This window comes from Neltuma alba, unplaced genomic scaffold (genome assembly GCF_004799145.2).
Source record: "Neltuma alba isolate B1F8T4 unplaced genomic scaffold, ASM479914v2 tig00005612_pilon, whole genome shotgun sequence".
NCBI lineage: Eukaryota > Viridiplantae > Streptophyta > Magnoliopsida > Fabales > Fabaceae > Neltuma > Neltuma alba.
Window position 1 is genome coordinate 107,452 of NW_021634173.1, and position 17,524 is coordinate 124,975.

Sequence of the window (17,524 nt, forward strand, 5' to 3'; positions counted from 1 at the left end):
GTGGCTACCTAATCTGAGATTACTCGGCACTTCAGGTATGCCCGAATACCATTATTGGCATCAGAGCATCCTCTATTTCTTCCGCTGCCCTGTTTCACCTTTTGCGTTTTCATTTTTTGTTGTTGTGTGCCTCACGGTTTGGCACTTCATTTCCACTTCAGTGATTTGCTCTCAGATATTAAGCAAATCTTCTCTTTATATTCAGCATGATAGTTGTTTATAATGATTCTGTGTTATTAGTTTTTTTTTTCCGCTTCCATGAACGTCGGATGTGAGAGTTTTTTTTTGTTTGTTGTCTCCAACAATTATATGATAGTATTCTGCATGGGAGATGACCGAAAACAATTAAAAACATCTGAAAAATGGTAAAAACGTAGGTTTGGAAGCATGGAATTCATGATGAGAGAGACCCGTTTTCGCACAATGAAGTATACAATGTAATGTGCCTATATTATCCTCAATCAGTAAATAATGAAAGAAGCAATTCAAGAAGAAGGGAAAGAAAGGTGGGAAGAAGAAGCTAGACCTGAAGAAGGTCAAATGCTTCGCCTGCCAGAGAATGGGCCATTTCGCACGTGACTGTTCAAAACAGGCTGAGAGCGAAAAGGTATTAGTGGATTATGTGAATTCACATGTTTCATATGTTTCTAGTACTGTTTTTCTAACAGAACCTGTTTCTTCTTCTTGGATTATAGACTCAGGCTCCACAGACCACGTAACCAGGGATCGAGGATCCTTTATCGAGTACCGTCGGTTGCCCTATCAAAGCAAGTGGCTTTACGTTGGGAACAACGCGAGGATCGAGGTTAAAGGTTTGGGCACCTGCAAATTTACTTTGTGTGGTGGGAAGACCTTGATACTCCATGATGTACTTTATGCTCCTGACATCCAGCGGAACTTGGTTTCTGTATTGTGTCTGTTAGAATTTGGGTTTAATGTAAATTTTCATGGTAAAGTTGCAGACATTTTTAGCAACTCTGTTCTTTATGGTTCAGCTTTCCTGTTTAAGAAGTTCTTTGTTTTAGATATTGTTGGTGATTTCAATAGTAATGAATGCTTTGCTGTTTCTTCGAATAACATTGACATAAACACTTGGCATGCTAGACTAGGACACATTAATCAAAATAGAATGATTAAACTAGCAAAAGAAGGATTGTTGGGTGCCATTCCCAATATGGAAATGTCACTATGTGAGAACTGTCTAGCTGGTAAGGCAACAAGAAAGCCTTTCGGTAAGGGAGAAAGGGCTGAAACTCCATTGCAATTAATCCATTCTGATATTTGCGGTCCAATGAGTGTGAGGGCAAGACACGGAGCTTGGTATTTTATTACCTTTATTGACGATTTTTCACGATATGGTCATGTCTATTTGATCTCGCATAAGTCTGAAGCTCTTGAGTGCTTTAGACGATACATAAATGAGGTAGAGAATCAAATAGACAGTAAAATTAAAGCATTACGAACTGATCGAGGTCGTGAATATTTATCTGATCAATTCAAACAGCTCTGTGAAGAAAAAGGGATAATCAGACAACTGACTATCCCTGGCACTCCACAACAAAATGGGGTTGCTGAAAGAAGAAACAGGACTCTTTTAGACATGGTTAGGTCAATGATGGCTCAAGCAAACCTGCCAATTTCTTATTGGGGTGATGCTTTGTTAACGGCAACCTTCATACTTAATCGTGTACCCTCAAAATCAGTCGCTTCCACACCCTACGAGTTATGGACAAAACGCAAACCAGATCTAAGCATCTTGAGACCCTGGGGATCAGCGTCGTATATCCATGATGCTTCTCATAAGCATGGGAAGTTGGGTCCCCGAGGAAAGAAATGTATCTTCATAAGGTACTCTGAACAATCAAAGGGATACGTTTTCATAGGTGAAAACGAAGATGGAACCGTGACTGAAATGGAATCAAGAGATGCCACATTCATTGAGACTGAATTTCCTAATAGAGGAGATGTTGACCGTACTGTATCTCTTTATGAGACACAGGAACAAGTCAGTACAGAACAAATTGACAAACCAGAATCGTCTAGGTGTGTCAATCTGAGTGGGAGCCAAGAAAGGTCAACACCAAGACCCGAACAAAGAAAGAAAGATAAGCAAATAGCTCCCGTCAGAAGGAGTAACAGGGAAAGTGTTCCCAAAAGACGCTTTCAAATAGAAGGCGAATCTCTCTTAGTTACTCCAGAAGGGGATGATGAGCCCTGTTCTGTACGAGAAGCCTTGTCAGGCCCTGCAAAAGATGAATGGATGAAAGCTATGGAAGAAGAAATGGACTCAATGAAAAAGAACCAAGTTTGGGTGTTAGTTGATCTTCCAAAAGGGCGTAAAGCCATTGGGAACAAGTGGGTTCTCAAAATTAAGAAAAGTGGATGGATCAATTGACAAATACAAGGCTCGATTAGTGGCAAAGGGGTACACACAACAGGAAGGAATAGATTATGAAGATACATTCTCACCTGTTGTGCGTTTCAATTCTATTAGACTTATTCTGGCAATAGTAAACAGTTTAGATCTAGAATTACATCAGATGGATGTAAAAACCGCATTTCTGAATGGTGATCTGGATGAAGAAATCTATATGGAACAACCATTAGGTTTCATTGAAAAAGGAAAAGAAAATAAAGTTTGTAAACTCAAAAGGTCCATTTATGGATTGAAACAGTCATCCAGACAGTGGTATTTGAGGTTTCACAAAGCAATAACCTCATATAACTTCCAAATGATAGAGGAAGACCACTGCGTCTACATTAAGCGGTTTGAGGGTAATTTTGTCATATTATCCTTATATGTAGACGATATACTATTAGCCGGAAATAGTCTAGATTCGGTGGTGGCTATTAAAGAATGGCTTTCGTCGAATTTTGAAATGAAAGACATGGGTGAAGCAGAGTATATACTTGGAGTTAAGATCCAAAGAAATCGTTCAAAACGAATCCTCTCTCTTTCACAAGAGAATTATATCAACAAGATTCTTGAGCGATTTAACATGAAAGACTGCAATCCCATGAGTACACCCGTTGCCACTGGAGTGGCTTTGAGTTCTGACATGTGTCCCAAAACCGAATCTGATAAAAAGAAGATGGAAAGAGTTCCATATGCCAGTGCTGTTGGTAGTCTGATGTACGCAATGATGTGTACAAGACCAGACATCTGTTATGCAGTGGGACTGGTGAGCAGATTCCAGTCTAACCCCGGTGAAAAGCATTGGAAAGCAGTGAAGAGGATCTTGAGGTACTTAAAGGGAACTTCCAATTATGCACTGTGCTATGAAGGAGGTGACCTGTGTCTTGTTGGGTACTCCGATGCTGATGTAGGCGGAGATGAAGAAGAAGAAGAAGTCAACTTCAGGTTATACCTTCTTACTCAACAATGGCGCCATATGTTGGAGTAGCAAGAAGCAAACGTGCATTGCCTTACATTCGATGGAAGCTGAGTTTGTGGCTTGCACTGCAGCAGTGCAAGAGGCTTTATGGCTGAAGAGATTTATAGAACACCTTGGATTTGGAAACGAGAGTACCAGTCCAGTGATGGTATACTGTGACAATACTGCAGCCATAGCCTATACTAAAGATCCTAAGTATCACAGCAAAACCAAGCATATTGACATCAAGTATAATTTTGTTAGAGATTACATAGCACAGAAGATTGTTACTGTACAATATATTTCAACCAAATGTATGGTAGCAGATCCTCTGACAAAGCCAATAGGCGAAAAAGTTTTTAAAGAACATGTACAAGCCCTTGGCATACGTAAAGTGTAATATGAACGCTTCATTAATGAAATTGTATTTCGCTATCACTTTATGTGTTTGTCCGAAAGTATACAATGTCTAGTATGTCGTACAGGTTAAAAAAGGTTGACTCTCTCACACGGGCAACCGCCTTTGACACTCATGTGGAGTGAACAAAGATGAGACATTTGTGTTCACCAGTAAAGCAGCGATGAATGCTGATATGGTAGAGAAGAAACACAAACTTTATGTCGCCTTGACTAAAGTGTAGCAAGTCAAGATGAGATCCATGTTGATAAAGTTGGATCGAAGTTTGGAATCCCACTTCCATAATACCTGTAGCCAGACAACAAACTCTTCAACGTCGACGTCATAACAATGAGCAGAATTGAAGAATTTGGGTTTAGATACTGAGTGTGTCTGGACCTAAGTCTGTACGGTGTTAATAATAAATCTAAATCGACATACACTCTTATAGTAAAAGAGTAACATCGTAGCATGTGTTTCATACCACATGTGCTGAGAGAACTGCAAAAGGGAAGCAAGTGAAAGATCCCTGCTTCATTGCTGTGTGAGTCCCAGGGAGGAATTATCCTCCTATTGGTGTCCTTTGACTTTGACAATATCATGAAGATATGTTTCAGTGACTGCTACTTTGGCATATGTCCTATGGTCATGATTAATGCGATCTAAGGCAGTATGCTAAGAAAGCGACTGATTCATTTCAAAGTGATGTTTGGGCGAAAGGAAGATTGACTGTGATATACACACCTATGCTAGTGTCTGTGACATGTCCCTTATGAAATTTTGTGGTCGTAAGTGTGGATACTAGACATAAGAGAAAGGTAATCTGAGTCAACTTTTGACTCGAGAGGGATTATATTTACCATGAAAAAAGTGTATATAAGTAAATCTAGGACATCTGAGGCATAATTTTAAAATTTGCGCTACACAAAAGGAGAAGGTAACTTGTGCTGGTCCTATAAAAGGATTTCTAGTACAGGCACCCAAATGAAGACGTCATGCCCACGCGGTCACGGCAAAGCACTAAGTATGAAACTAAGGGGAGGCGAAGAGACGAGACCCTTGACACCTAATCCACCAAGTGTGAGTGGGAGATGTAGGAAAATGGGCCAGTCCACCCTTGGTGGATTGGGCCCAAGCCCATTAAATTTGGGGCTCTAATGCAAATAACATAACCTGTGGGTCTTAAATGGTTATTTGCAATTTTTCCTTCATAATATGGATAAGGACAGACGGGGGTGGTAGTTTTTGTTTTAAGAGATAGGATCAGTTTAAAATAAACTGATTCATTCAACTGGTCCCAACACTTCCCGCCTGCGTATCTCCTCTCCTCTCCTCCTCCAACACAAAAGTGCATTTGCTGTGAGCGTTGATTCCCATTCCATTATCGTGATCGGAATTCCGCGCGTGGCTACCTAATCTGAGATTACTCGACACTTCAGGTATGCCCGAATACCATTAAGATTGGTGAAACTGTAGTCCTCTGATCCTCGCCTATTTTGCTTATCCTGCCTAAGATTGATGCTGCATTGGGTGATCCAAGTTGCCTCTACTTTCTCTGCTTCATTGTCTCATATCAACATTGTTGCATATAAGAACAATTTTCCCAACGCTTTCTTGCTTCACTCAAAATTCAGTGGAACCTTGCACAAGGATGTTCATTCACTGCTCCAAGCCTTTTCTAGTCATTCCTTGTTTATTACTAATGTTTTATTGCCTTCCCGCTCCCCGAATCATGAATCAGTGACTTTAGGTGTATAATATTTTCATTTTAATATAATTGATCTTTTTATTAAAAAACTGTCTTTTTCCTAAACCAGTTCCAAGTACAATCTACAAAGTCACTTTTAACCAGTCTAAAAATTCATTTTTATAGTAGCGAAAAAATTTTTCTATTTAGACCTTTCATAACTATAAAAAAGACTAAATTTTAGTTAGCCAGCGATATCGAATATCATATAGTTCTCAAAAAAATAAAAATATCATATAAATGTAAATGGAAACCATCCTTTTAAATGTGTAATATAATTAAAAATAATGAAAGATAACGTTGCTGAATGATAATGGATGGATATAATTCTTAATAAACATGTATGAGGAACCCCTCGTCTATGGGTTCAGTTGGCGAAGGGGTCGGACTCTCTCACCAAAGAGAGAGGATTCGATCTTGGGGAGTGTCACTCTATTATTACTCTAGTTGCGGTGCTAGGAGAGACATCACCACAGCATAGTGACGCTGGGAGATTCTTATCTATTGGGTCAGGAAAAAAAGACTTACTTGTTATGTTCCCGTGCCCATAGGGATAGACCCTAATAGATCAAGCGTTAGGTGTCCTGCCCTTAGATAGTGGGTGAGCATGACCCCTTTCCTAAAATTAATTGATTAAAAAAAAAAACATGTATGAGGAAGAACTAGCATGTTGCCTACAGATAAAAAATGATATAAAATTGTTTGAGATGATTTAAACATGTACAAAGAAAGTATGTGGGCAAGATCAAAGAGAATGCTCAACAAAATTATATTAAAACAAAGAAAATCTCTCAGGTAATAATTTATCAAAATATTGTGGTTCTCGCTGTTATCCGATCCTTATACTCCACTCTATCTAATGGGATAATGTTTGCTACTCTTCTAATTTTCAATGTAACATTTAATTAATTTGATTAGATTAAGAAAGTTAGATAAGTTACTTAATTATAAGAAATACACATCCAGTCCTTAATCTATGATCTAATTAACTAATTTGAGTAAATTAAGGATGTTAGTTAAATTAGTTAATATAATATTTTTTTTAAACACCCTAAGTATCTTCCTAAGTTACCTCTTTCCCTTTTCTATTTGATTATTGTTAGGGAAATATCAATAGACTTAATTTAGAAAATTTTTTTTGATAAACATGCAAAATAGGTCTTATATAAAAGACCAACATCAACTCCTCAATTAGGTCATACATTAAGGACGAATATGACATTTTCTTTTAAAACACCAGAATTATCTTTCTTAATATCTTTCCTCCTTCTCCTATTTGATTATAGTTGAGAGAATATCAATGGAGGTAATTTTAAAAAAAAATTAGTAAATATGGTAAATATATCTTACATTTAGGTTCAAAATCAACTCAACAATTAAGTCCTACGTTAAAAACCGGAAGAGTATTATTTTTTATAATTTAGGACAGGACGTATGACTATGAATTTGAGACACACCAGCAATATAATCGCTCCGAGGCATAGATTTTTCTCTTACTACTACGGATTACAACATGCAACAATATCACATCTCCCTACTTGCCCGTTGATTCAACATGTATAGGGGATTTAAAAATAAGTAATTAAATTAATCATGAATAGATGAATATGCATCATTCATGACATATATATCTACTCATGAGTAATTTGTTTTACTAATTCTTAATATCCCATAATACCAAAGCTTGGACTAAAATCCTACATAATCTTAAGCCAGACAAACCTAGAACTTCACTAAACTCAGAAAATACTTTACTACTAGCACAATCAATCAACGGGCAATTAGTAGTAGAACAACATGGGAACAAGCTAAGGATTGAGAGGGTGAACAGAGCCGCCACTTGCACCACCAAGGCCTCCAGCACCACCAACACCACCAATGCTGCGGGCACCAGAACCGCCGCCAGCCCCACCAAGCCCACCAGCACCACCACCAGCACCACCAAACCCGCCGCCAATGCCGCCAGTACCGCCAGCACCACCTAGTCCTCCAACACCACCGGCGCCACCTATGCCGCCAAGGCCGCCAACTCCACCTAAGCCACCGAGACTGTGGCCAAGGCCGCCAACTCCACCTAAGCCACCGAGACTGTGGCCAAGGCCGCCAGCGATGCCTTTAAAGCCACCTATTCCAGCGACACCGCCGATTCCAGCTCCACCGGCCCCAACATAGCCACCCATGCCTCCAAACCCACCAACCCCACCACCATAAACGAAGTTCTTCTCATCCCCAACACCATTAATTCCACTTGTCACAGCTGAAACACTCTCATGCATTACAGTTTCTTCATCTTCTCCATCATAATCACTAGGCACTTCACGACCACTTGCATGCACCAGAACCAGTACAAACAGGACCATCACAGCAGCAAATTTCGCCATCTCTCTCTCTCAGATATCAACGGAGAAAAATGAGTCGTGTTGTGTTGTGTTGTGTTGCATGGCAGAGTATTCTCTTATAGAAGAAGGTTCATGTGGTGGACAGTTGAGAGTAATAAAAGCTTGTAGTGAATCATGGCGATGAAGCTGACTAAGTAACTTAACGAGCTGTCTTATAATTCCGAAGACGGCAGAAGTTGAATGCTTCAAAATTAATTTAGAGATCAGAGGGTTAGGTGGAAAGAAGAGAGAATTTAAGGGAAGCACGAGACTTGCTGGTTTTGGGAATTTGCAAAATTTGTTTCTGCAAATTGCTTATGTGCGTCTCCAGGGTCGACCATCTCAACTGCCCAATTATCTCCCTTTCAGCTCTGCAACTTTTGTAATACAGGTTACATTTAATAGAGCATCCAATTATCTTTTAGAAATATAATATAAGTCACTCGTAGGAAAGAAGTTTTAGTTACAAAAGTAACTTATTTTCTACTTTTATAGCCTTATTTAATTCTCAGGAGAGAAAAAAGATGAAGATATAAAAATGATTTTTTTTAAAAAAAAGATATAAAAATGATTTGTAAATATGGATAGAGAGAACTATAAGGATTATATTACAAAATCTTTTTAATTTAATACATTTTTTAGTATGTGAGAATCTGTTACAAATAGTTTATATTAAGAACCGAAGTAGTAATCTTTTAGAAGTTCTAGAATACAGCAAAGGTTTGTTTTTTCCCCACCCTCTAAGTACAGTATCAAGCATTTTGAAGGATGATTCTTCAAACTTTAGATATTCAAGTCTAAGTTATTTGACGATTTTTTTATCTCTGCGTTAAAAGCCCACAAAAATAAATTTCTTAATTGCTTAAGATTATCATTTTGGAGGTTCTTTGCTATCTGGTTGGTAGCCACACCTCCACGTGCATGGTGATGAGGATGAGATATGTTGATTATGTGTTCTCTTCTTACATGGAGAAAGGCTAAATATTTGGAACCCATTTATATCTCACTAACTAAAATAGAGACATGTCAAATTAAGGTTTGAGACCGAGGTCTTGGTATATTCAAGAGAAACATGTCAAATTAAGGTTTGAGACCGAGGTCTTAGTATATTCAAGAGAAAAGTGCAACTACTTGGAAGAAAAATTTTCACATGTTCACATGTCAGTCTTGCTAAATATTCAGTTTTTGATTCTTTAACCGTTGAATGAAGCTGTGGTTGGATTATCAATACATAACCTAGTGTGTAGAGTCAGAAAAAAGGACCGAGCCTATTTACGCTCCAAAATTATAAGGATTGAGTTTGAAATTTTCATCTTTAAATGAAAAAAGGGCTTAAAAGGGCAGGATCTGTAAAGTCGAGAGCTTAAACAGGCTAGCCTATCTTGGGCTTTTTATGGTTTTTTTCTTTAAAATTTTTATATAATGCTAATATTATTAATTTTTTATATTGTTAATGATATTTAAAATTTTTAGTTATTATTATCATTTTGAAACTAAATTTCATAAAATGGTTTGATTTATTTGGTTTTTAGACAATAATTTATTCAATTAAATTTTTAAAAAAGGGGTTAATTTGGACTTTAATAATAATTTGATTTATTTTATGTGTTGATAATTTTAAACTATATATTTGATAAGACAGTATTTTTATACTGATATAACTTGTGATTCTATAATTTGAATTAAAATTTTATGAGTTTCAATAATAATGCATCCCAAACTAAAGTAAATATTGCAAAATTTAAAAGTGAAATTTTTTATGAAGAAGGAAAACTTGATATTTTTGAAACTAAAGAAGAGCATATTCATGGAGAAGAGCAAATGATGATAGTGGTGATGAAATTTCAAAAAATTGATGATAGTGCTTGTCTATTTCATATTTGTACCGTTGATGAAACTTTTGGATGTTATTCTTTTGTTGATGGATGTTTTAGATGTTTTAAAATGTTAATTAATGTTTATATGATGATGTTTTGTGTTTGTCACTTAATTTTATTCATATTTATACCGTTTATTAGTAATTTCATTGCTTTATTTTTATTTTATTTTGTATAAAACATGTGGAAAATATAAAAAATTGTACTTTTTTTTTCTTAAATGAGCCAAAAACCCATGTGCCAGTCTTGAGCCTGTCAACTAAAAGCCAGGCCTAGTAAAATGAGATATTTCTAAAATTCTGGCCCTAGAAGACTAGCTCGCGACTTTGTACGGCCAGCCCGTATTTCCAAGTGTGAGTTATTTAGTTCACCATACAACCACTATTTTGGGGTTTTCTTTTATCTTGTTCATTCTTTGTTGTAACTTGTAAGCTTGTTATTATGATCGTGTAACCGTTGTTAAACTTTTTTTTTTTTTTGGCTCTAGACTCTTTAATTGTTTTTTGTACTCTCATTTTCTTTTGGCGAAATTTGTACTCTTATTTTAATTAGGGTTAAGTTGCATCCAGTACCCCGAAGTATTTTCCTAAATGCATCCAGCACCTTAAAGTATTTTGTGGTGCATCTAGTATTCTTAAATATTTTTTTATGTGCATCTAGCACCGCAAATTATTTTTTTAGTGCATCCAGCATTTCAAAGTATTTTTTTTAGGTGCATCTGGCACCCAAAAATATTTTTTGATGCATCCAGCGCCCATGCAAAAAAAAAAAATACTTCAGAGTACTGGACGCACCACAAAATACTTTAAGGTGTTGGTTGCATCTGACAAAATATTTTAGGGTGCTGAATGCACCTTAACCCTTTTAATTATAATAGAGTTCGTTTCATTAGCCTGGAGGATTCATTGTTTTTTTTTTTTAATTTACTTTTGTCTGGAGGAATTTTTCACTTTAACAATTTTAGTACCTCTTGTTGTAATCGATTTTACTGATTAGTTTTTGTGATATGTTTTTTTAATTGTTCCTGTAGAATTCTTACAAGTGATAACAATTTTTTTTTTAGGCTGTGTATGAGTCATATTTATTAGTTAGCCCGGGGAAACAAATCAATCTTAATTCATTTTTATGACAATGGTTTTAATTTGACTTTGAAATTTGAAGATCGAATGAAGATGTGGAGATCAATTAAAATTAAAATATAATATACAATATCTAATAATAAATCATAGTAATTATAAGCTGTAAATAATGCACAGCTTATTTCTCTCAGTTCATCCAATGTACTAAATTCAATCAAGTCTAATTAAAAACAAAAAACAAAAAAAATGTACAGGAAGTCATGATAACCAACCAATCTATGAAATATAATATAAAATATCTAATAATAAATCATAGTAATTATAAGCTGTAAATAATGCACAGCTTATTTCTCTCAGTTCATCCAATGTACTAAATTCAATCAAGTCTAATTAAAAACAAAAAACAAAAAAAAATGTACAGGAAGTCATGATAACCAACCAATCTATGAAATGCTACTAGCATATGGAAAAAGTCCTAATTAATTAGTAATTACAAGTGGAATCAAAATTAGAAAAGTTGATTCTGAAGCCATCCTTCAGAATCAATAAAACTCATATTAGCCATTTGATCCACATATAGTGAATCAAGCTTGTTCTTGGACCAGCTCACTCTTTGGGATGTGTTAGACCCAGGCCCAAAGCAATCATACTCTGCAAATGTTACCCGATTCCTGCAAATTTTAGTTCAAAATCATCAAAACACCAACTTTTTTATTATGATTTTCATGGCAATACATAAAGCATTATTCCATGAATTTTTTTTGAAAACTACATAGTTGTCCCTTTCATTTGAATATTAATTAAGAAGAAAAGAGGCAAGTGTAATTTATCCTTTCTTTTAGGAAAATGTATTTGTATAATTTATTAAAGGTTAATAAAATCTTTGATTCCTGAAATTTGATCTTCTTTTAGTTTTAATTTCTAAAATTTGAATCAATAAAATTTGAATTTATTTTGACCTGTCTAAACATTTTTTTCCCTTGAAACTTATTTCAAGAACCAAAACTAAAATAAAGTTAAATTCCAAGGACTAAAAATAGTATTAACCCATTTCATAAATGAAAATGAAGGTTTGCATAATTGTTAGAAAAAAATTAAAGATAAATTTTCATATTAAGGGATGTAAAATATTGATTTTTTTATATTTTTCAACAAAATTCAAGAAAAATCTCAATAATACACTCTAAACTTCAACGGATAACTCATGCATTTTATCCTTTTTTTTAAATTTTTTTAAAAAACGTTTTGTAGATACCTATACTTTTGTATAATTTTCAATTTGGTACATATGCATTTTTATCTCTTGATTAAATCTTCCAATTTAGCTCTACTAGTACAATTAGCTCCTGTATAGGGGCTAATGGTACTAACAAATCAAAGTCATAAAAGCTAACAATACTAAAAAGCAATGTTAAATGATTTAATGAAAAAAAAGAAATAGATACTAAATTAACAATTGAGTGAAATTAAAATATGCGTAAAAACAAAATGGTTTTTTCTTTTCTTTTTTTTTTTTGACGAAAAAAACGCATACTATAAGATTGATAACTTACACATTAGTAGCAAAATTCCACGGCTGCCAACCCTTAGGTTCCACAACTTGAGACATATTGGTTTTGTAGAAGAGGACTCTTGAGTAACTTCTCCAAGGCCTTCCCAAATATGTTGTGCCATTCCCAAACACATGACAATGTTTAAACACAAACCCATTTGCATCATTTGGATTTGTTCTTCCTTGCGCTGTTATAAACCCTGGAAGCCCATCTAAGGCTCCAGCTATCACTGATATTGAACATCTCTGCACAATATTAAACATTGAAATCAGATCGATTTTATATTTATTTTAAGTATATAAAAAAATTTCTGCTAAAATAAATAGGAAAATAATAATCCACGTGTCCTTATAATTTAAATTTATTTTGAATCAGGTTTTTATACATTATTTTGTTTGATTTGTTTATTTTAATTTATAGAGTTTATGAAATTTTTTTATTGAAAGGTATCAGTGTTAAAACAATATTAAATATGAAATGATGGGAATTCCATAAAATCCATCAAATTCTATAAATTAAAATTAACAATGTTAAAATGATTTTTGATTCAAGGATGAATGCCTACAAGTACTGCTAAAGCTATAAGAATTTGATTCAAATAAAATAAATTATAAGAACCCCATTCAGACATATTTATTTTTCTAATTGATTTTTATTTAAATTATAGATTTTTCCTTTTTATTTCAAGATTAATATAAATGTCCTATGATTTTTACTTAACTTACACAAAACACGTTTATTTCCAAAACTTACACTAAAGTCTATTATAAAAATAAAAAGAGGTTTATATAATTTAGCGAATTAACTCAACAAAGGTTCATATGGAAACTTATTATATATTTTTAGCGGAAGTCTCTATAATTTGTTTTTGCTTCCTGTTTACAAAGACAGTATGTCAAACAATTTTTTGAAATTATTTTCTTGAGGGAAAATTATACGGAAGAACAAATTAAAGTGGAAGAAATTTACCTCAAATATAGATTGGCCTGCACCAAAAATAAAATCAACAGCACCTTGAATGGTGCAAAGTTTGTAGTAATGTCGTCCTTGATCATCCCACAATGTGTCTTGTAAACCATAGAAACCTACTCGGAGGAAGAAAGCCTTGTCGCCGGCTACCATTGCCGCCACCGCCGGTTTCCTAGGTTTGCCGTTAATTGGATTATTGTATGAATTCTGTTTCAGCATAACGAGGAAAAATTTGTCATCAGGATATTATAATTATAAAGGGAAAGTCTACCAAGTAATTTAATTTTAAAATGACTCAACATTTTGATATATTTAAACTAGACAGGTTTTTGTTATGGTGTACAGTGCATCTTCGAATAACTTCTTGTGTATAAATACTTCTTCTAATTTTTATTAGAAGTCATTTCAACACTCCTTTTTGACATCATTTCAATTTCTACTCTTTCATTATCCTTATTAAATATCAGAATATATTAAAAAAATATTTAATGCTCTTTAAAATCACACATCAAATGTCTTACAAAAATAAAAATGACTAATGATACTTTCAAAAAGATGATTTATCCATCGGATTGAAGGAAGTACGCTTTAAATTTTGGCATTCGGAGAGACAGAGAGGAGTCAAAGGTCAAAGGAAAGACCCTAAAATAGTGGGACCCCACATGGACCAAATCGGCAAAACGAGTCATTATTATATTTTGATTTCAAGCAACTTTTTTGGTTCAAAACAAAACATTTTCTGACAAATTGAGTTGACAGAAAAGCACTGAAGTTAGGCTTGATGAATGAACTGAACTCAAAATTTCAGTCAGAAAGTCACAAATTAACCAAACAAGACCAAACATTTTCTTGAGGGAGAAGGAGGGAAAAAAAAACAAGAGAACCATAATGAAGCATATGCTTGAACTTCGGAGAGATTGTCCAAATGATTTTCTTTGGGCTTCTGCCCACTATTAGTTTTAATTGTATATAGATGCCTAACATTTGGAATTAATTATTAGCATCCAATCAGATCTTACGCATTAATTCAAATAGAATTTACCATTTTAAAGGTCGTTTAGCGCATTTATATTATTGACTCCCGCCAAAATTGACATGGCTGATTACAAAAAGAAATTGAGATGATTTAGAAAAGTTTATATATTTTTTTTCTTTTCCTTTTTTCAATATTTCTTGGCAATTTTATGAACAGATAAATTAAAAATTTTTTTTCCCCTTGAAATTAGTAGCAAAATGAAAATGGGTTACTAATAGTGCAGACAAGCCTTAAATATTTTTTTTCCTGCAAAAGAAACAGAGAAAGCGAGAGAAACTTATATTTTTTAATTAAAAGGGTTTAATGTGTGTTTAAATTTTATAAAATAAAAAAATGGGTTATCATTGTTGGACCCATTCCATTGCCCAGCTTAAAATCTTGTTTTTTCATTAAAAAAAAAGAGAAGAAAATAGAAGGGGGGAAAAAAGAGACAGAGTGACACATAGATGCTCTAAACTCTAAATATATAAATTTTTTTAACTAAAAAAAATGATGAAAATTAAAGGATGCGCATATATAAATTAAACAGAAAGAGACTTTGTTTACAAAATAAAAATAAAAAGTTAAAAAATTTGCGCTTACCCGAAAGCTCAAACATTTGACGACAACATTATCAGCCAGCAAGGTGAAGGTAGGACTCTGTGCCACTGTTTCATGATCATCCCAAACAACAATAGTTCTCCTCTTCCCTGCGCCTTTCAATACTATATACGGCTTGTCATCAGGAATCCTCACTTTTTCCCTATAACAAACAAACCCCACATTATTCACAAAAATCATATATATATATATTCAGAGAAAGATTTGAGAAGTACATATATATTCAATTTAGTTAGTATCAGTCTGAGTTTTTTGTTTGTGGAACAAGAATCTTGCATCTCCAAGAGACAGAAGAATGCAAGTTCAAAACACTAGGTGATCTGATCTGATACATATACAGAAACTATATAAATATATATATATATATTACCTATAGATGCCTGCCTTTATATTGATGGAAACCCAGTTGTTGTTGTTGGAAGGGACTGAGTTTATGGCTTCTTGGATGGTGGTGAAGTTGCCGGCACCGGCGGGGTCGACAGTGATCTTCCAGTAAGGGACAAGTTTCCCTCCAATTTTCTGATAATACTGTGCATTTGCTAATTCTGATCCCAATAAGCCCAGACACATCAGAAAGAAGCGTGCACGAAAGTGATGATGATGATGAGAAAACATCATGATGAATATTTCTCCAATGATTCTCAATGAAAAAAAAAATGAAATGTTCCAATTCTGTTTGATAATAGCTCGATCGATGATGTTTGTGTGTGTATATATAATTGAAGAGCAAATATTTTCATGGGATCTGGTGGGAAAGTTAGGAAATCAGTCAAAGGTTTGTAAAAGGAAAATATCATTTTTGATTTCTAATATGAATGCTGTAATACGTATATAAGAGGAAGGTGCTTCAATCAAGGGATATTTGATTACATTAATAAATATTTGATTGAAAATTGTGGAATTATAAGTGGAAGATTTTCGTACTGAAGATGGTCGAGAAGGAAGAAATTAAAGAGTTAGAATGAAACACGTTTTAAAATTTGTCTGCTGGATATGTATCTTTGAGGGGATTTAATTGTGAAGAAAAATGGAAGAATGTTATGTTGTTTGTTAAGGACGGTAAGAAGGCACTAATTATTATAGGATGTTGACATTATTAATTGGAAGAATGATGAAGTGTTAGGTCATAATCATTCATATATTTGACTTTTATTAGTGGGAGAAAAAGCACAATCTCTTTAATTTAGAGCCAAGAATTTAAAACTCATATGTAGATATACTGGTACAGACCTCTTTTGCAGGTTGCAAGTGCCACAAAATTTTTTTTTTTTTTAAATCTTACATGAATAATATATATATCAGAATAAAATACTTTAATCATCCTTCTCCAATGTTTTGTTTTAATTATACAGCTCTCTCATTTTTTTTAGAAAAATAGTCCTAACTATTAATTTAATACTGCAGGTAGATAAAATTGTAAGAATATATTATTTAATTAATTAAAATTTATATTAGAATAATTTTGGGCCAATCCCACAAAAAGAAGATTGGAATTACTAAATCCCAATTTAGGTTTAGTAAGAACACTTTAATAGGTTTTTAACAACACTAGACTTACAAATAATAACATATTTTTGTAATAATTTTTTATTTGAGATCTAGTAAAAGTAGTAATTTAATTTTAAAGTTATTTTTTGTGGGATTCTCATTCTCCCAATAATTTTCTCTGTTAATTTGTCCCGCACCATACTAAATTCCTAATTTACGTTGGCGAAAATTTCATAGAAAAAGATGTTATAAAGAAAGACCACAACTGTTTCATTCTACAATCATGATTCATGCATGTAAAATAATATATAACTTAATTAATTCAAGAGATTAATAAATTGATGAGGTTAAAACCTAAAAATAATTGGAGAAATAAAACTTTAGAGTTATAATACTTGGCATTTAAATATAATTAAAATAAATCAATTCAATAATAGCACCAAAAACTTGTAAATATATATTAAAATTATTTTTAGGCAAATAAAGTGTTTAAATAATTCTTAAGTAATAATAATTTGTTGAGTGGGGCATTTTAGTCAAAATAAAATATCAACTGTATGATTTAACAACTAACTGTAAGAATGAGGGTGGAAGTCAAATTTTAAAATTAGAGGGGAAGGTTTATAATCCAAATACAAAACCATGGTATTTACAAATGGCATTTCTTAAAGTTATTTCATTCACTCAATTCTCAGTTTAATCTTGGTTCAAAAATAAATATTAAATTCTTTTGTTTACATTTTTCCCCTCTCAATTCTCTTGTTTATCTCTTTAGCTACATATCTTTTTTTATTTTTTAAATTTAAATAATGAGATTAATGTTTTCCAAGCAAAAATATATATACAAGGAACAATAAAATTTTGACTTTGCTTCAATAAGTCAATCACTATGTAATTAATATGTTATTGCGTTTTGCCAGAAATCACTCTTTCCTCAAAGAAAAAAGATAGACTTTTCTAGAAGCATCTTTAAGTTTTGAATATATTGAGGAAATGAACCAAACTAATTTGTTTGATGACCTAAAA

General features: G+C 33.5%; 2 protein-coding genes across 2 annotated transcripts; both read right to left on the reverse strand.

Annotated features, from left to right (window-relative positions):
* Positions 1–7,326: 7,326 nt before the first annotated feature.
* On the reverse strand, positions 7,327–7,899 carry LOC114748114 (glycine-rich cell wall structural protein 1-like). The gene has a single exon (XM_028936468.1). It carries the CDS (start codon positions 7,897–7,899, stop codon positions 7,327–7,329), a length of 573 nt encoding a protein of 190 aa, XP_028792301.1.
* Positions 7,900–11,176: 3,277 nt separating this feature from the next.
* On the reverse strand, positions 11,177–15,580 carry LOC114748116 (probable pectinesterase 29). Its single transcript, XM_028936469.1, has 5 exons — positions 15,381–15,580; positions 14,993–15,152; positions 13,375–13,581; positions 12,406–12,650; positions 11,177–11,523 (listed from the first exon to the last, which is right to left on the reverse strand). Exons 1-5 carry the CDS (start codon positions 15,578–15,580, stop codon positions 11,361–11,363), a joined length of 975 nt encoding a protein of 324 aa, XP_028792302.1. The 3' UTR covers positions 11,177–11,360.
* Between the last annotated feature and the right edge of the window lie 1,944 nt (positions 15,581–17,524).

Coding starts and splice junctions, on each gene's coding strand:
- LOC114748114 (XM_028936468.1), bottom strand. CDS start 7,899: ATGGCGAAATTTGCTGCTGTGATGGTCCTGTTTGTACTGGTTCTGGTG.
- LOC114748116 (XM_028936469.1), bottom strand. CDS start 15,580: ATGTGTCTGGGCTTATTGGGATCAGAATTAGCAAATGCACAGTATTAT. Junction 13,582..14,992: donor TCAAATGTTTGAGCTTTCGG/GTAAGCGCAAAT, acceptor ATGCTGAAACAG/AATTCATACAATAATCCAAT. Junction 11,524..12,405: donor TGGAATTTTGCTACTAATGT/GTAAGTTATCAA, acceptor TAAAATTTGCAG/GAATCGGGTAACATTTGCAG.